Here is an 18,530-nt window from a genome sequence, read left to right as displayed (position 1 = left end):
GAATATACTAAAAATATATCGGGAGCGGTGAAACAGTGAAAGGTGCAGGTGTTTGTGTGGTGTGGTAAGGTGCAGCAACAAAAGCGAGTGAAATATTAAATACATCCAAAATGTGTTGAACTTGATTATTTTCAGACTTTTCAAGCTTAACACAGTTTAGATGTATTTAATATTTTGCCAAGCAACCTTTATTTTAAACATACTTTATTGCCCTTTTCAAAAAACACAGTGGAAAAAGTGTTCTACAAGTGCAATATGCCTGCAATAGCTATTGCAGGCATGCAATAGCGTTAAGTCCAACAAAAAGTCACATTGAATGATCAAACACTGAGAACAATAAAACTGTAAGACTCTCACCTGTGTGTCTTGTCGAGAATTGGGAGAGGACTGAGCTTTTTGTCTCAGTTGCTGTATAATAGAACAACCAGAGGGTGATTACAGGCTTTACTTGAACAAATTCCTTACTTTTGTATTTGCTGGTCATTCATAATCAAACCCGTGCAATCTACCAGTCGTCTGGAAATGTGCGCACTTGTTCAAGAACAACTATCTATCTAAGTCACTGTTACACCTACATGTCTGGAGACATACATCAGGAGATTGTGAATCGCAGGGCCTTCACCCAGCTATGAGTTTGTGATAGCGTGTATTTTTACTCCACCTGAGCTCTTCAGTCAGCTTGTGCTGAATGTAATGGATTGTAAAGTGAAGTTGAACTGAAGCACAGAACTAACAAAGAGTCACATGAGGATAACCACAAAGGGGAGAGAGTTCACAGGCACAGTAGTTCTTGATTTAATTTATTGTCACGTGACTGGAACCAAATAATCGCTCTCATAAACATCAGCGAAGTCATGCTGCAAACCCTTCTTTGTGTAGAACATAAAAACGGGAACAGCCATTCACAGGGATACAAAAGCACGTTTTAAAATAGCAATCACTATTACGGACATTATTTTTCAATCAGCTTCAAAAACTGGTTACAAAACGCAGAACAACGCCTGGGGCAGCTGTGTAGGCTCGGCTGATAAATAAAAGTGTTAAATTATGAGGAGAGGGTTTTCTCTGAGTTCTCTGTAAACGCTGAGAAGAGATCGGGTCATCTGCCCTGCAGACACGCCCACGTCAAACGACCCTGAGACCCGACTTTGCTGGATCTGCTGCAACAGGTGCTGACAGGAGAGGAGGAGATAGACAAAGGTTCAAAAAGAAAGAACACCAAGCTAGTGTGGATGTAAACACAATCAAAGACAATGACAAAAAGCTATTGGGTGCATCTCTGTAGTCTTGTAAAAGTATTGGGATGAATGTGATTTATTTATTTATAAAGAAATGTACTATTTATTAAAAACATCAAGCAGTTGCTGGTCATAGCTTCTCCAAAGATGAGATTCACGTACTTTTCCTTCCATGTCACTTTTGGTATTTTGGTAATTGCAATGGGTACCTTATTCCGTTTTTAGTAGGACTGAAAAATTAATTAAAATCCTATCAAAATCGCAATATGGCCTACTGCAATTTTCAAATCGCAAGAGGTGCAATATTTGTTACAGGCAAAATGTGTGTCAAAATACCATTTTAAATTAAATATTGTCGAGCTGCAGAGATGTCCTGGCCTACATGTCAAAATGAGAATAATTATGTATAAATTATCATGGTCCAATATCGCATATCCTATTGCAATTGCAATATCAGTCAAAATAATCGGGATTAAATATTTTTTCAATATCGTTCAGCCCTAGTTTATAGGCTGAAAGAATACAGATAGTTAGATAATAATAAGAATAACTGTTAGTTGAAGCACTCATGGACAAAATTAAGTACATTAGGTACAGCCCAACCGATAAATTGGTGTACTGATCTTATCAGACGATAAAGCATAACAGACGATAAAAGACAATTAAAAAAAGAAATGGAGAGACGGAAGAGGGATGCTTCAATAATGTTATGTGTTGTCGTTGCACAGGTTGCCATGAGCCCCTGTTGGCAACACCACAAAACACAGCAACCTGCTGACATAATCAGCTGTGTTGTTTGAAGTGCCATTTATAACAATAAAAAAAATTTTTAAACTACATTATGTGATGTTATCTTGGTGAGGTCTCATAACTGCACAAAACAAATGTTAATCTTATGTTACGTGTTTCTGAAAAGAAGAAGAAGAAAGAATATCGGCCCATATATCAGTATAATATTGGGTTTAAAAATCCTTAATTATCAAAATCTGTATCGTTCTTAAAAATCCCATATCGGTCAGGCTCTAAAGGCACTAATGTCTTACCTCAGCCCGCTGCAGTGCCTGTCTTAAACCTAAACTCTGGATGCTCTTTGTAGAAGCAGCCTTCTCAGGAGCCCTGTGCAACAGAGTCTGTGTGGAGGGCAGAGAACAGAGCAGACAACGAACCTGTAAGAATTTCACATAAGTTGTTTTACGTGTGCTTCTAAAAGCAGGAACAAACATAAGCATAAAGGCTGGGTAGATCGAGCTGAGTCACAGCAGTCTGGGACAGTCCAAGGTAGTTGTGCTGTCTAGTTGCAGCTACAGTCTAATCAATGTGTGTGTGCACAATTCTTCATAACGCTGACCCGGAGTTTCCCTGCATTTACCTGCATTTACAAGAAGTCTACCATGTACCTTGTACAGCTGAACAAAATTAAATTCCCAGCACTGTGTGGAACTCCTCTCTCAATCTATAGCTTGCAATTCTTTCTTTGTCAGGGCAAATCAAAGCCAAACATCAAGTTAACTAAATCAATTCTGCATGGTTGTTTTGGAAACACAACATTAAAAAAAGAATACAGGACTAAAAAAAAATACTAAATATAATAAATAATAAAATAGGTGTCAAAACTCAATATTTAGATCTGTCCTTAAAAATATCCATTACGCCTGTGTTAAGTATAAAAATGTCTACTACTGTAAGTTTCTCTGAAAACGCTGTATAGGTTGGTAGTGCGTGTGTTCGTACCTGTACCCGGCGAAGCACGGCATGGTGCAGTCCACACACTGCTGCTATAGATGAGCTTTCAACATGAACCTCCATTGTGGTCAGGGACTCCTCCTTCCCCGCGCTCTCCTCCCCTACATTGACCTGGAGAACAAAAGGAGCACTCCTCTGTTTTATTCAAGTAGCACAAGATCAAATATATGAGGCAAACATTTCTAAATATAATATTAGATCCCTCTTTACCTCTTTTGCAGTCAGTTTGACTGTGTGTCCATTTGGACCTCGAGCATGGACTACTGGGTTGCTGAGTGCAATCTTGTCCCTGTGGCGTCCTGTCTTCACTCCTCCAGGACCTTCAGACAACAGCCATTCCAGTAGAGAAATACACACATTTTGAGGAGCCAACTTTAGCCCCTCTGGGTCCAAATCTGAGCCTTTCAACACCAGTGTATCCCTTAGTAACTGTGATGACACCCGTACACTTGCTGAATACTGCTCCTGCTCAGCCTTTGAGGCACCCTCTCCTCCTTCCTCCCCTCTTCCACTGCACATAATCCGGCGTGAGTTTACAAAAGCCTGGATGGTCTCTGTTGTGGTGTTGTTGGCTTGAGATGTGGCCTTTCTGTGGGTGGCTGCTGCTCGACTGTTCACCTGCAGGGCGTGCAACCAATCCACTGTGAGTGTGTTCAAGGGCAAACTAATGCAGCTACCCAGCGAACCAGGAAGGTTTGACGCCTCCTCTCCCAGGAGACTCGAGAGTGAGAAGATGAGCGAGCAGCTCACTGTCATGGGGAAGGATGTATCGCCTGCAGCTGCTAGAGGCAGTGATACTTCTAAAGTTTCCCCAGGATGGAGACTGTGGAGTGGGAATGAAAAATTGGTGGAGGAGCTTTCCTCTCCTGCGCTGAGAGAACAGGACAGAGGAAACACAGTGATGCTCAGTGTCCAGCCTCCTTCCAAAACATAAAGACTGGAATTATCCAGAACACATGTCAGGTTCAGCGAGTCTTCTTGAAGCAATCTGCTCCACTTGGTCATGGCATGACATCTGATTGGCTTCTCCGGGATGGGAATATGGCCATCGCTATTTGTACTGGCTTTGAGCAGAAAGCTGATGTTAAGCACCTGATTCAGGTGCCCCAGGATTTGGTTTTTGGATTTGATAGTAGTTTTTAGCGCCGATGCTCTAAAAGAAAACAAGAAAAATCACATTTATAGTAACAGTAAATGTCCACTGTGTTTTCCCATTTCAGTGCTGATTACATTAACAATCAAAAAGGAATCATGTTAGGTATACCTTTCACAAACATCCCCGATAGCCGACAGGATGTCCCTGACGCTGCGGCCCGGCTGCGTGGAAGGCACCTTGGACAATCTTGCGTCCTCTCTCCGCACAGGTAAGGTTATCCTCTGGAGCTGGCCGCTGACTGACAGCCCCAGCAGCTGAACTTCACGTAGTATGTAAGTAAAAAAACTAATAATTTAGTCTTTAGAGTTCAGAGGGACTGAAGCCATGTTGCAAAGCAAACATGTAGACTCAGTTACATAATTGCGACTGAACTCGAAGAGCATCTCAGATGCAGAATGCAGAATCATTCAGTAAAAAAAGAAGTTACCTAGAGGATAGATATCAGTTCATACAAATAAATAACATTAAACATTAAATCTGATCTAATGAAAGTTACTTGTGGTGTTCCACAAGGTTCGTAAAGTGTCTAAAATATAAAAAAAAATTTAATTATTATTATTATTACTATATATTGTTTGCTGATTTGTACTGTACGGGAAAAAGTTTGGAACGGCTTCTTAATACGGTTGAAATTGAATTGATGGCCTTAAAAAGATAGTTTGATGATAATCGCCTTTCATTGAATTTGAGTAAAACAAAGTTCATAATATTTAGCAATCGACGAAGTAATAGTAATGTTAAAATTAAGATTAGTAATGAGGAAATAGAAAGAGTATATGAATATAAATTCTTAGGTGTTAATTATGTTGGAAATCACATATAAATAATCTAAAGACAAAAATGTCTAAATCCATTGCAATACTAAATGGAATAAAACATATTTTGAATGAAAAATCATTATATATATTGTATTGTTCGCTCATAGTTCCATACATTACTTATTGTGGGGAGGTGTGGGGTCATAGATATAAAACTTATATAAATTCAATATATATGCTAAACAAGAAAGCATTAAGGATTGTAAAACGGGCTGACTATTAAGAACCAACAAATATATATTTATTAATTTACGAGCTTTAAAATTTGTTGATTTAATTGACCTTTATAATGCCCACGTCATTTTCAAGTGTATAATAATTTAGTTCCGAATTGTGTTCAGAGGCTGTTCGAAATTAGAGAAGGTCAGTACAAATTAAGAGGAATGTATATGTAAGAGCAAGAACTAATATAAAAAATAGATGTATATCTGTTAAAGGGGTAAACCTATGGAATAATTGTGACAAGGAATTAAAATTGTGTACTTCATTCTGTAATTGTTAATAATCACCTTGTTTAAAAACAAGGTGATAATTATATAACTAATTACGATTAATTTGTGTACGCTTTATGTCAAATATTGAAATAATATCTGAGATGTGTACCACTGTAATCATGTATGAATATCTTGGGGGGAAAAAATTCTCCTTTTTTTATGTAACTGTACGTTTATTTTGAATGGATTAAGAGAAGAGAGAAAAGTGACGCTCATTAGATAATTATGTAAAAAGGGTAGGCATAATAAGCATAGGCTTCAGTCTACACCTTTTTCGGTTGTTATGCTTGTATATATTGTTTTATTTCATTGTTTTCCTTTTTTTGTTATGGAAAATTATGTGTGAGGACCGAAATAAATTTTGTTGATTGATTGATAGATAGATAAACACTCTTTTCACACCAGTGATATCAATAATCAAATACTCCACTGCCACGTATGTCATATCATACAGTTTACAGTACAGACATACAGTCATGCACTTTGCAACATGTGCACTGCTTCAAATCTTAATTTAATTTAGGAAGAAATGATTAAAAACAACAAACAGCATTGCTTATAAGGTGACAGCCACCGCAGAGTGGAAGACTTCTATTTTCTGCTTTCGAATGGAAAAGAGAACTGCCTGATGCATCATTTTACAGCATAAAGAGATATTCTACTGGCTTCAGACAACCATTGGTTTCTATAACGTTCACTACTATATGACAGCCATCTAACTTGCAGAGACTTCAGAAAGTAAATCAATCACTGTGAACATTTCATCACCTTTATTTTCTCACTTAATTGTTGTCAAAGTGACTGGTGATTTTCTTTTTGTGTTAAATAGGGTTGCTGTCCAGCAGCTGACTCAGACACACTTGAACACACCTAACAGTCACTGTTTGGAACTTTTTATTCCACCTAACTAAACCATATACAGTAGTGGTATAAACTGAGAGCAATGGCTGCCAGAAGAAAATCATTCAATGGAAGGTATAAGTCAACAGTATGCTCTGCCTGAGTCTTCTTACCTGCAGTGTTGCATGTAGGCTCAGCCAAGGCGATGACTCCACACACATTTAAGTTGGTGGGGCTTTGGAGGGCAGCACCTGTCTTACTAGATGTCTCCGCATCCCTTTCTTGCCCTTCTCTCCCAGATGATCCCTCCGATAGATCCAGTCCCAGCAGGTCTGACCCAGTGCTGTAGTAAAAACAGTTTGTATCCGCACAGCCGCACATCACAGGCCCCGGTATACACCTCTCAGTAAAACCAGCTTTGTGACCCCCTCCCTCTGGCCCTCCCTTGTCCGTTTTGATCAGCACCATTCTCCCTTGTTCGCCCACTACCACCAAACACTGTGCACGTCCCGGACCCGTTTCCTTGGCGACATATGCTCCAACAAATACGACCGGCTGCTCTAGGCTATGCAGAACTCGGAGCCGGGATCCTGGTGGACGCAGAGGGAGGGAACACAGGCCCCCGTCTGGCAGGCCACAAAGGATAACCGGTGAATTAGCGAGGGCGGCGTCGATCCCAAACAGGAGTTTGAAGAGGAGCGGTTCGAGGCGGATGTGGCCGTCAGTTAAAATTGCCTCTGAGGAAGAAGTGGAGGAGGAAGATGGAGGTGTTGCATCACTTGAATGGACACAAATCAGCACAGGCCTCCTTCTCATTCCTGCGTGTACAACAACAGCTGGTAGACTAAATGAGCTGAGCATCTGGTAGATGCTGGACTCCGACTGTTGTGGAGATTTGTACAGAGTCAACATCCAGGACGTGGCTCTCTGGGAAACAGTCAGGAGTACAGAGCCGACAAGGAGCAGCGATAACACTCCTTCTTCTGGAACAACAAGAAACTCAGAGGAGATTTTCAGCTCAGCTGGGCTGGAGGACGCATCAGCTGGGGAGCATTGAACTCTGCAGAGGTGAAAGGTCACATCAATAAGAGGCAGTGACAGGATTCAATTTAACTAATTTTATACAACATGTGGGCAATGATTCGGGGACTTGGAGGAGCTGTATGAAAACCTAACTTCTGTGAATGCAGTTTAATTGGACCACATATGAGGGTTTATACCTGGATAGCAGAAATTGTAGACTGACACAATAAACTCCGCTCCCACAGGCTACATAGAGCAGCTGCTTGTCATGACTCTCAACCAGGTCACTCACAAGACCAGGAAACTGGAGAACAGCCTGCAACAAAACACAGTCAGGCACAGAAAACGTGGACGCGACAGTCAGTTATCTTTACCAGCTGACCAATGTAACTAGGATGCCTGATCGATGTATGTGAGTTAACGTTACTTGCCGTGAGTTTTCTCTCCTGAGTACTGAAGACGCAGACCTCGTCACCGCCAACGCAGAGGAACACATCTGTCCCAAAACCAAACTTGATCTTCGGTGTGCATGATGTTCCTGAAAAGCCCAGTTCTGCCAAAGTCTCAACAGGACATCGTCCTTCCATAGTAGCCACAACACCGATGAAGAAACCGATTGGTCAGCATTAACGTTAGGCAGGGCACACTGTGAGCAGAGTGAGGGGTGGTAAAAAATTTAAGTGTGTGGCAAAACTGGACGAGGTGATCCTAGCCGGTTGTTTACAGAGGATGTTGCGTCCTCACAAAGTTCCGCGCGTCGCGATTTTGGACCAATAACCGCCACGAACTACATTACCCAGGAAAAATAAACGGAAGTCTGATGCCAGGCGGTAGATGTGGGTTTGGCGTATAGACTTCTTACAAAAGAAGAAGGCAGATGATGGCATTAAAGGTTTCTATTGTCTTCCAAAACAATTTAGTAAAGACGTATTGTTTTTTTGTTTGACTATTTCGCTACAGTGTCCGCACAGGCGAGAACAATTGGTGGCGTGCTTGTGCGCTCTACAAGTTGTCGATCCACGAAGAAGAAGAAATGCGCCAATCAAAACAGTCGAAATGAACGTTGGCCGAAATTTAAAAAACACCGTCCAACATTTTAGCTCGGTAGCTTCAGGTGGTGGCGACGATACTGGTTCATTTTAACGTTAGATATAATGGAGCCTTTAAACGAAGAGGATATCAAAATGTATTTTTATGAGAACAGGCTGAAAACTTTCGAGGGGTGGCCATTTGACAAAGATTGTTCCTGTACCCCGGAGAACGTGAGTGAACGTTTAAAGCGGTTGACTTTCATTAACGTTAACGTTAGCCTACGGTCAGCGACGCGAGCTAAGTTAACACAACAACAATTAGCTTTAAAGCAAGAAAACCGCTAATATTTAAATGAAATAGACCGTGACCTTACCACTAGTAACGTTAAGTTAAATTATCACTCACATATTTTAACTTAGTAAGTTAGCCCTGTGTCACAAAGGTAACTGTTTAAAGGTTAAATTAACGTCAAGAGTTAACGTTAGGTTAGCTTAAGGTCTCTCAGTGAAAGCTTTGAGTTACAGTAAGTTGACATTTTATAGGTAGTTCATGCTATGTGTCAAATGTAACAACATGAAAGTGTTGTTGCTCATGTATTAAAGGTCATTTTAATGTGAGGTCAACATCACAAAACAACTGTTATAGTAGATATTGTTGTGTTATTATGGATGGATGGTTGTGTTATTATAAACTGCGATTACCTTGGAGCTTAGGCAAATGATTGGCTTAAGTTAACCTTATACCTCTAGTTTTAGTTCATATAACAAGGGTTGCAATATTTTCATTTTGGACTAATTTCTTAGTTTTGTTTTAAAATAATTGATAAAACAATTTAGTCTATGCAGTGCAATGCGACATCTTCAAATAGCTTGTTTTGTCTTCCTAACAGTTCCTAAACCCAACAATACCAAATTCTCAATGATACAGAAGAGAGAACAAAGCAGCACACTTAAAAGGCTGAAACCAACAACTGACGTTTTTTTTTTTTACATTAATCATTTGTCTATTAAAGGTAATAAAATAGTGAGAAATGCCCATCACAAATAGCCAGAACCCAAGGTGACATCATTTTTAATTTCCTTTTGTCTGAACGACAGTCCAAAGCTCAGAGATTCAATTTACAATAACATGAAACAGAAAATGAGTGAAATGATTAATCCATTATCAAAATAGTTAACAATCAAGTTTCTGCTTATTGTTTTAGTTGTGGTAATAAAATATTTATGGAGCAATAAAGTTGTTGTTGATTTATTATCTTCTAATTAAATACACATTTGTTTCATAGTTTTTTTTATGTTGCCTGTTTGTTCGTTTGTTTCTCCAGATGGCCAAAGCTGGCTTTATTCACACCCCGTCAGACAACAGCCCAGACATCGCCATGTGTTTCTTCTGTCTCAAAGAGCTGGAGGGCTGGGAGCCAGAGGATGACCCAGAGTAAGATGACCACATTAGCTCATGGGTCAGAAATGCAAATAACTAGGATGGGAGATTTTTACTGCTTCATTTCTTTATCAATTAAAGTTAGTCTTATATTTTATAATTAGTCTAATTCTCTCCAGAAATAGGTTGGTGTAGTAACAGATGCAATGTGATTCAGCAGGGTAAACAGACACATGGCTCATAAAAAGCAATGACAGAATCATAAAAACAAACCATAAAATAAACTATATTAAGTATATGCATATCAGATTTAAGGAGCACTCATGTGGTTTAATGTTGCACTTACAATAGTAAAGGACTGGCAAGACAAGATTTAACAAAGAAAGGTCAAATTTGAGGTAAATTTTTTTTTTTAGACCCTCTCTGCCTGGTAAACAGCCACATCTTTCCAACTAGTTTGTAGCACACACTTTTTGTTAAAAAAGACATTACCTTCAGAAATCTGGCAGAAGACACAAACAATTTTTCAGGCCAAATATGCATGTACATTTTCACAAAATGATTGACAAACACATTTTGATGCAGCTCTCTTGCCTCAGACATTTCACCCTCTTTGGCTCAGTTGTAACCTAAGTGGTAAAAATCAAAACCTAATAAAAAGAAAAGTAGCATAAAAACCCTAATAGTAAAGGCAGTTTGGTGAAGCTTATTAATGAATGATTTTTAATAAGACCAAAGGTTTTGTTATAATTTACAATACTTTTCTCCTCCATGTGTTACACAACTTTGCAGTGTTTTACGACTACAACTCTTTGTAGCACTGTAAATTATTTGCTACACGGTCATTGAAATGACACAGCTTGAGTTACTGTGATATAGTCACAATTGTTGAGCTTCACAATATTGTGTTGGTTCAAGCAAGCTGTTTTCTCCACAGCAAGCAGACTTATATTGGAAACCAGACTGTCCATTCCTCGCAGAAACCTTTTAGAGAATAAATGTTGTCCATGGACAGTGAAGTCATTTTCATTTCCATTTTTCATTGGTATAATGTCCATTCCTTCCTTCATGTGTTTGAGCACATGGTCCTTTTTTAATGAAAATATTTGTCTCCCCCTCATCATTCTCTCATTGCCAGAAAGGAGCACAAATCTCATTCTCCATCCTGCCACTTCATCACCCTGAAGAAGAAAGTAGAAGAGCTGACTGTGGAGGAATTCTTCAAACTACAGAAGGAGAGGCACAAGTCCATCATTGTATGTTCTTCAGAGGACTCCTCCATAACTTAAAAAACTAAAATTGCTGCTACATAATGCTTCATTTTTATGAAATGACTATGTCAGATGGCAACATATTTTTTTCAAACCGTCAAATCTTTATCTCTGTTTTCCTTTGGTTTTCTAACATGTCTTAAAAGTCAAGTGGTTAAACACCAAGACTAACACCATGCTAACAAGTTCCCGTGAGAACAAGTGACCTTGGCATTATGTCTGATCCAGATTTCATTCTCCACTCCCAGAACAAATCCTGTAACGAGGCAATCACCAAGTTTGAAGAGGCGGCCAAATTGAGAAGAGCAGATATCATCAAGACAGCCATGGGTGAAGAGTGAAACCTGAATAGATGCTGATGAATGAGATGAGCGGTGTGAAAGTTTATTGTTGCTGGAAATCATTTGACTGGCTGAACTCATTTCCATATTCCCTTATGTCTTCTTTGTAATACTGTTTATTGTCTTCTGTTTTTATCCATTAAACTTGTGATGTTGGGTTACCCCATTTATTTATTTATTCATTTATTTATTGGGGGGGGGGGGGGGTGCATTCATACGGGAAATCTTCTAATGTGTAGCATGTAGGTGAGCCAGCATGAGGGGAGCAATACAAACCATACACTCATGAGATTATTTAGTTTCTTTTATGTCATCTTTCCGTGAATCTAATTGAAGATGCTGGTAAATTTGGACATTGTTTTTGTAAGCTCCATGTCCTGCGTAAACGTGTGCGCCTCCTGAACCAGTTCAAGTCCCTCCCATAGAGAAGCTGCTGCTGTTCAGTGAGGCTGTTCTCGCTCTTGTGGAGGTCTGTGACTTGCTTCACTCAGCCAAGTTGATCTCCACCTCCACACTAAATTTTAAATACTGCCTGGAAAGCTTTTGGATCACCTTAACACCATAATACTGGGGGGGGGGGGGCATCTTTGGGGTCCCTTAATGAGAGCAGTAACGTTTGAAAGACAGGACCAGCGCTAGAAAAGCTGCGTTACTAAGTTAAATTCATCATCGTTACGGGTGGATGAAACGCTCACCTGGACAGGATGAAGGTAACCTTCGGCGCCCTGGTGGTCTCAGCCGGCATCTGCGGTATTCTGAGCTTCGCTTGTTTGGCGACTTCGCTTGGAACCGAGTATTGGTACATCATAGAGATGAATCCTATGAACATGAGCGACTTTGAGGACATGAGCTCCCACTCGGGACTGTGGAGCATCAACGAAGGTAGGTTACTTTTCCATAACGACCTCACAATGATTGAGATCCAGGCTGTTTTAATTACCTAATTGGTGATGGAGTGAGAATGCAAATGTGTATATAGCTAATATGTTTATCAACGTTTATAATTGTAACCTGCAGGTGGGAAGATGTACGCAGACTCTATCGACTCTTTCACAGCTGACCACTCCAGGTACTCTGAGACTGAGCTGCACATGCTGAGTGAGTCTCTCCTCTTCCAGCTCTAATGAAACCCTGCGTTTATAATAACCATATACTCTCCTAATGAAGTTGCACTGTCAAGGTAGCAACAGCTGCACAGATGAGCCATAACCCATCTGTTTTTGTGTATGTTTATATGCAGGCATGCATAGTGCAATAGTGCTGGTGCTTCCCTTCAGCCTGGTCCTATTACTGTTTGGTGGCATCTGTGGATTAGTCAGTTCCCTGGCTCGGAGCCCTGTCCTCCTCACCAGCACAGCCTCCTACTTCTTCATCTGTAGTAAGTTGTCAGCTCCTTCACTCAGGTGTGCTCTCACTGTATCAGTCTTAAGGTATAGTGGAAGAGGGAAAATCAGGTCCAGGAGTTAAGCTGTTTTTCCCTCGGTGTGTCCTTGAAGGTGACATAAGTAACTTTATAAGGTAATTACATTTTCTGAGAACCCTTAGAGGTGTTTTTGTACATCTACTGAGAGATATTGCCAGCTTTTCAGAACAGATCCATTAAAACAAAAACCACAATGTCCAATGGCATTCATGCTCTATCTGAATCAGTGCTTCCAGTGTACCAACTACTACTGGCAACCATCTAAGCAGTATGGCTAATGCAGTCTCTAGTGTGCCAGTGTTTTCTATCCAGAAGACAGTGCGTCTTTTATCACATTTAAATTCAATAATGGTTAAAAACATTGAAATTACACATTACTGCCAGTAGGTTGCAGCAGAGATGGTGTTAATAAAAATGACAGTAAACATCACAGTAAGTGCAAGAGAGAGGTATACACATTAACAACACAATGCTGCTTGGGTCATTTACCCTAGTGTTAATCAAAGGAGGAGGCATTAGGTAGGTGGTGGCATACAGGAGAGAACAGTCTGTTGTCCCGACACACGCTGTTGAAGATCGTTTCACTCAAATGGCTGTGTGCGCGAGAAACAGGATACCTCAGAAGTGTGCAATACATCTCTGTGCAGTGCTTTCACTGTAAACAGCATTTCCCCCTCATATGTTTACTGTGGCAGTGGTACCTGGGCATTGAAAATTCCAAAACATTTAATTTAAAGAATATGGTAATAGCAACGCAGTTACTAAATAGATAACAGTATACAAATGATAGTTCTAATGGAAAACACAGAAGCAGAATGACCAGAAATAACATTTAAAGAGCACAGTGCAGATACCATTTCTTTGTGGGTATGGGTGTTTTAGTTCAAATCTCCACAAATACAGCATTTAATGCACTGTTGATATTACAGAACAAAGTGGAAAACACTAAAAAGCTGTGGAGGGTTTGGTGGAATATATATGGCTGGAGTGTGGCAGTAAAGCAAGGCCATGTGGTTAATTTGAACAGACGGGATTTTATGTGACGGAAATTGACCTCGGATATAGTTATTGACCTCATGTGGTCAAAGGGACTGACGTTTATTACCAGCCAAGACTGATTGGCTGTTTGATTTGCCCATATTGGTTAAATGCCTGAACGGGCAGGTGTGTGTATGTGTGTGTAGCTGCTCTTGCGTCTGTTACATCAGAAGCGTTTCATCCTGTACACTGTTAGATGGGTTATGAGAGATTTTATTCGTCTGTAGGGAGGCACATCAGTGAAATCAAATTGCTTTGGAAACTGCATCCCAAATTTGTGGCTCTCTATTGTTCTGTGTTTCATTTTATACCTTTTTTCTTTAATTTCTTTAATTTCATGTTGTTTGTGTGGGTCAGTTGAGGAAAACACTATAGCCTGCTGTGCGCAGGCTGGGACATCGACTTGGTGGTTCACGACGGCCACATAATGTCACATCGCTTGTGCGTAAAGCAAAAATTTCAAGGGATTTTTTTATTTTAATTGTAATTTGTTTTGAGTCATTACTTATTGCAAACAAAAATTTAAAACAAAGGCATATATTTTTCTATCATATTCTAACAATACTGTTCCACTAAACTTCACTCATCTTTGCTGAAGATATAAACAATGATATTGAAGTTGACTAACCCTAAGGTTAAGATTACCCATGTGAGTTTTGTTTCTTTTGGTGTGTGTTTTAAATGTCTGCCACACAGGTAACATAATAACCTGCGTGGAACGCTGTTATTGGGAGAGTTAGATTACTATTAATAACATTAAAGCTATTATGTTAACCTGGCTATTTACAGCAATCAAGTTATACGTGTGTGCTAGACATAGTGCCTGAGCATCTGGCTGAGATCGTCTCATGGGGGCTGTCCTAGTAACGCCTTATGACCACCATAAAGAGGACCGTGTGATGGATAAACACTTACTTAAAAAGACTCTTTATAGTCTCCCTATAATCAGCAGCACATGCAATGTGTGGAATGGAATAAAGGCTTGAATTAGATTGTTGTCATCTTGTGAACTTGTTGACTGTCCGGCTTTGAAAATATCCCACCCTCCCCGGCTGTCAAGCCAGCTTTTTCTTTCTTCTCTTAATTAACTGCCAGAAAGGCAACAGTACCTCAAATAACCACTTGCTACAGCAGCAGAAGACCACTCCGGGTGCCACTCCTGTCAGCTAAGAACAGGAATCTGAGGCTACAGTTTGCACAGACTCAGCGAAATTGGACGATAGAAGATTGAAAAATGTTGCCTGTTCTGATGAGTCTCGATTTCAGCTGCAACATTCCGATGTTAGGGAATTTGGCGTACTGGTAAACAACATGAAAGCATGGATCCATCCTGCCTTGTATCAACAGTTCAGGCTTGTGGTGGTGGTTGTTTAATGGTGTAGGGGATATTTTCTTAGCACACTTTGGGCCCCTTTGTATCAATTGAGCATCGTTTAAATGCGACAGCCTGCCTGAAGGCGAAAGGGGGTTCAACCCAGTACTAGCAAGATGTAACTAATAAAGTGGCCAGTAAGTGTATATCATCCTATATATAGACTACACAGTGTATGTATGTGTGTGCATATATATATAAAAATATACTTAGAATTCGCTGTTAATTGCTTTGTTCGTCTTCCTTCTAATGTTGCAGCTTCTTTCCTCACCAACCATTAAACAGCCTAATGACTATTTGTCAGGGCTCCCTGCAGAGCCCTTCCATTGCTTCCTGTGTACTTCATTTTCAGCACAATTTCAGGTTTCCTCTCAAATGAAAACATTTATAGAGTGTTTCCATGTTGAAAACATTTACATTTACATTTATTCATTTAGCTGACGCTTTTATCCAAAGCGACTTACAATTGCTATACATGTCAGAGGTCGCACGCCTCTGGAGCAACTAGGGGTTAATTGTCTTGCTCAGGGACACAATGGGAATTGAACCCAGGTCTCCCACACCAATGTGCCACCACCACCCCGAAAAAAAAAATCCACACTTATTTCTTTAAAGAAGAAGTACAATGTTGTAGTGTATTTTTTTTCAAGTAATAATGGTAAGAAATTAATTGTTTGGGCTATAAAATCTGAGATAAGGGTGAACAAGACTAAGAGTGAAGGTTTGAGTTACAAGGATTCATCCTTTGGGGGACCATGAATGTCTGTGAAAGATGACATGGCAATCCATCCAATAGCTGTCACAGTCTGGACCAGAGCGGTGGACTGATTGACACACCGATATGGCCATCCACCAAGCCATCTCCCTCCATCCTTAGCTAAAAATGCCCATCATATTTTCCTAGAGCCCAGGCTGACGTCTATATTCAGTTTCCTATGATAGAACATAAAAAAAGCAGCAAATCGTCACATTTGGGAAGGAGGTGTCAGTGATTTGTTTTGGTATTTTAGCTTAAAAATGGCTTAAATTATTTATCAGTTATCAAAATTGTTGCAGATAAAATTCTGTCCATCCACAAACATAGTAGTAGTGGTAGTAGTTGTTTTTGCATGTACAGTATGTGAGACAGTTTCCGGTCTGTTTTTCTGCTTCTCTCCTCTTCATAGTGAACTGCATAAGAATCATGTGCAGCTTCCTCATCATTCTCCCAGCTAGTAGCACCTTAGGGTGTAATTGTAATAAAAGGATTATTTGTCCCGCCCTGGGTAGCCTCTGTGCTCCATTTGCATCCCATTAAAACCAGTAGCAAGCTGTCAAAATTAAAAGGGTTTCCAATAGCAACGCTGTGAAACTTGTGAGGACTATGAGGGTTTGTGTGTGTCTCTGATGACTGGATGTCGTGTAAGCAGACCACACATGCGTCATTACATTTCCTGTCTCTCACAATATGAGATTTTCGGTAGCTAATGGCTTGATGTCATTGTTGGTTTTATTGAGGAGCCCTCAGCACCGAGCGCTGGCTGGTAATTTCCGCTTTATTATTGCTTGTGCATTGTTTTAAGAAGTCTTGAGTGCCAGTGCCTAAAAACAAATATAAATAAAATGTTTTTTAATGAATAGATGTGTGCATCTCTGTCCAGGTCTGCTGACCCTGTGTGGTGTGAGCCTCTACATCATCTACTCGTACCAGGCCCTGGCTGAGACGGAGAGGCAGGTGGGGTCGGAGGGTCTGGCCTATATTCAAACCTCCTTCGGCTGGTCTCTGGGTCTGGCCTGGCTCTCCTATGGCCTGGAGCTCCTCGCCGGCATACTGCTGCTTGTAGCTGCTCGAATGGCCAAGCTGCAGAGCAGCAGTCCCACCGTGGCCTGACATGAGCCTCCACACTGGATCCAACACATTGGGGATGGGGATTGAACTGTACTGAACTGTATGTGTTGCTGCCATGAGGTTCTGCCTTAGAAAAAAGTAACAACATATACAAATACAAAGGTTGAACTAAAGATGTTCTGGACTGTTCAATGTCCTTCAATCTGCTTCAGATTGGAGACAATCTGGTGATTTTCAGTAAGTGAAGTGTAGCGGTGGACTACTAACTTACATTTGACCAATTATGCCCTCTTGTGGTGAGAACTGAAGTGGCTCCTCACATCCACTGTCGGTGCACCTGGCTATACAGACAGTCAGACTGTAGTAATTTAACCCGTGCCAAACTAAACTGACAATCTTACAGTTCAAGATAATTTCATGTTTCTTTAAATCTATAGAGTTGCTTTTATTCTCAATATTCAATAAACATTGGCTGTATTTTAAATCATCCAAATTAATTTAATGTAAGATGTAGCTCTTTGTAAAAAAAAACAAAAAAGAGAAAAAAGTGTAGTATAGTAAGTGTAGTATCGTGTGTTGTGTTAGTTTATTTTTTTTTTATCTATATAAAAGTATAATAAATGTTTCTTACATTTGACTGCACTTTAAAAATGTCACTATTGCAGTGACGTCTTGTCTGTATTTCAAGCCCATTGATCTTACCATTTAATTCTTCTAATTACCTGTGATAATTACCCGTTCCAGTGTTCCTATAGTACCACACAAAAGTTTCTGAATCATAGTGTTTTGTTTAGATAACCACCAGTTTTACTTGTTAAGTTTTATTTGATAAATCAGAAGGTTATTTTGTCATATAAATGCTGTTTTTAAGTGTTTTTCAGTTGCCAGATGTATTTCTTTATGACACTATTGCCAAATTAAATGTGGCAGTTCTCCACTGTAGAGAGAGAAAAGCTATTCATCCCTTTGTGGCACCAGAACCAAAGTCACTCTCTACTCCGAGTTTGGTAGTAACCCTGAAAACTGCAAAATTTGCAAAAAAAAAGACAAAGTAGATAGACAAAAATGTTTTGGGGCTTAAAGTAGCAGCACTGGGACTGTGAGATTTGGTTTGAAGGTCACAGCACAAGTGGGCAGAGTGAGACTGCTGCTGTCACCTAGCCTACGGGATATTTTCAGAAAAACAAACACACATCACCAAATGCTTTTTTTTAAATGTTCCTATGGCAACATAAACATCTTGTGTATGCACGCAGACAAAGGATTAAATGTGGGTGTAAGATTCTGTTCTAAGCAAAGCCTTCTTTTTTTAAGCTCTAACCTTGAGATGTTTGACTTTATTTAATGAGTTGTGGAAACATTTCATGAGCCCAAGAGAAAAACTATTTAGTCCTTCAGCTGAAATGAAGCTATATGTTGTCAGAAGGAAAAAATGCCATTTTTTTGTGATGACATTTCTTAACTACTGATAGTTTGTCTGCATCTTGCCTGTACACTGTTTTAGATTATTACAGATATTATGGTCTTCTAAAA

At 39.9% G+C, this 18,530-nt stretch overlaps 3 protein-coding genes across 3 annotated transcripts; 2 read left to right on the top strand and 1 right to left on the bottom strand.

Annotated features, from left to right (window-relative positions):
• Positions 1-779: 779 nt before the first annotated feature.
• Positions 780-8,193, bottom strand: faap100 (FA core complex associated protein 100). The gene is made up of 8 exons (XM_038735953.1): positions 7,744-8,193; positions 7,510-7,628; positions 6,463-7,349; positions 4,246-4,396; positions 3,192-4,134; positions 2,970-3,092; positions 2,282-2,368; positions 780-1,172 (listed from the first exon to the last, which is right to left on the bottom strand). Exons 1-8 carry the CDS (start codon positions 7,897-7,899, stop codon positions 1,041-1,043), a joined length of 2,598 nt encoding a protein of 865 aa, XP_038591881.1. The 5' UTR covers positions 7,900-8,193; the 3' UTR covers positions 780-1,040.
• Positions 8,194-8,272: 79 nt separating this feature from the next.
• On the top strand, positions 8,273-11,506 carry birc5a (baculoviral IAP repeat containing 5a). The gene is made up of 4 exons (XM_038735957.1): positions 8,273-8,574; positions 9,669-9,778; positions 10,863-10,980; positions 11,244-11,506. The coding sequence occupies exons 1-4, from the start codon at positions 8,467-8,469 to the stop codon at positions 11,334-11,336; spliced, it is 429 nt and encodes a 142-aa protein (XP_038591885.1). The 5' UTR covers positions 8,273-8,466; the 3' UTR covers positions 11,337-11,506.
• A 226-nt stretch (positions 11,507-11,732) lies between these two features.
• Positions 11,733-18,519, top strand: tmem235b (transmembrane protein 235b). The gene is made up of 4 exons (XM_038735307.1): positions 11,733-12,218; positions 12,354-12,434; positions 12,577-12,714; positions 16,810-18,519. Exons 1-4 carry the CDS (start codon positions 12,041-12,043, stop codon positions 17,037-17,039), a joined length of 627 nt encoding a protein of 208 aa, XP_038591235.1. The 5' UTR covers positions 11,733-12,040; the 3' UTR covers positions 17,040-18,519.
• Positions 18,520-18,530: the final 11 nt, after the last annotated feature.

The sequence above is a fragment of the Micropterus salmoides genome, unplaced genomic scaffold (assembly GCF_014851395.1).
Source record: "Micropterus salmoides isolate LMB-PRFRI ecotype aquatic unplaced genomic scaffold, ASM1485139v1 Ms_hic_scaffold_21, whole genome shotgun sequence".
Taxonomy (NCBI): Eukaryota; Metazoa; Chordata; class Actinopteri; order Centrarchiformes; family Centrarchidae; genus Micropterus; species Micropterus salmoides.
This window is presented reverse-complemented; position numbering and strand designations above follow the sequence as displayed.

What these genes read in the sequence shown, in the direction of transcription:
- faap100 (XM_038735953.1), bottom strand. Translation starts at nt 7,899, where the DNA reads ATGGAAGGACGATGTCCTGTTGAGACTTTGGCAGAACTGGGCTTTTCA. An exon ending in CTACAATTTCTGCTATCCAG is followed by an intron (nt 7,350 to 7,509) that starts GTATAAACCCTC and finishes TCACCTCTGCAG; the next exon opens with AGTTCAATGCTCCCCAGCTG. An exon ending in CCGTGCTTCGCCGGGTACAG is followed by an intron (nt 2,369 to 2,969) that starts GTACGAACACAC and finishes CCCTCCACACAG; the next exon opens with ACTCTGTTGCACAGGGCTCC.
- birc5a (XM_038735957.1), top strand. Translation starts at nt 8,467, where the DNA reads ATGGAGCCTTTAAACGAAGAGGATATCAAAATGTATTTTTATGAGAAC. An exon ending in GTTCCTGTACCCCGGAGAAC is followed by an intron (nt 8,575 to 9,668) that starts GTGAGTGAACGT and finishes TTGTTTCTCCAG; the next exon opens with ATGGCCAAAGCTGGCTTTAT. An exon ending in AGAGGCACAAGTCCATCATT is followed by an intron (nt 10,981 to 11,243) that starts GTATGTTCTTCA and finishes CTCCACTCCCAG; the next exon opens with AACAAATCCTGTAACGAGGC.
- tmem235b (XM_038735307.1), top strand. Translation starts at nt 12,041, where the DNA reads ATGAAGGTAACCTTCGGCGCCCTGGTGGTCTCAGCCGGCATCTGCGGT. An exon ending in ACTGTGGAGCATCAACGAAG is followed by an intron (nt 12,219 to 12,353) that starts GTAGGTTACTTT and finishes TGTAACCTGCAG; the next exon opens with GTGGGAAGATGTACGCAGAC. An exon ending in CTCCTACTTCTTCATCTGTA is followed by an intron (nt 12,715 to 16,809) that starts GTAAGTTGTCAG and finishes ATCTCTGTCCAG; the next exon opens with GTCTGCTGACCCTGTGTGGT.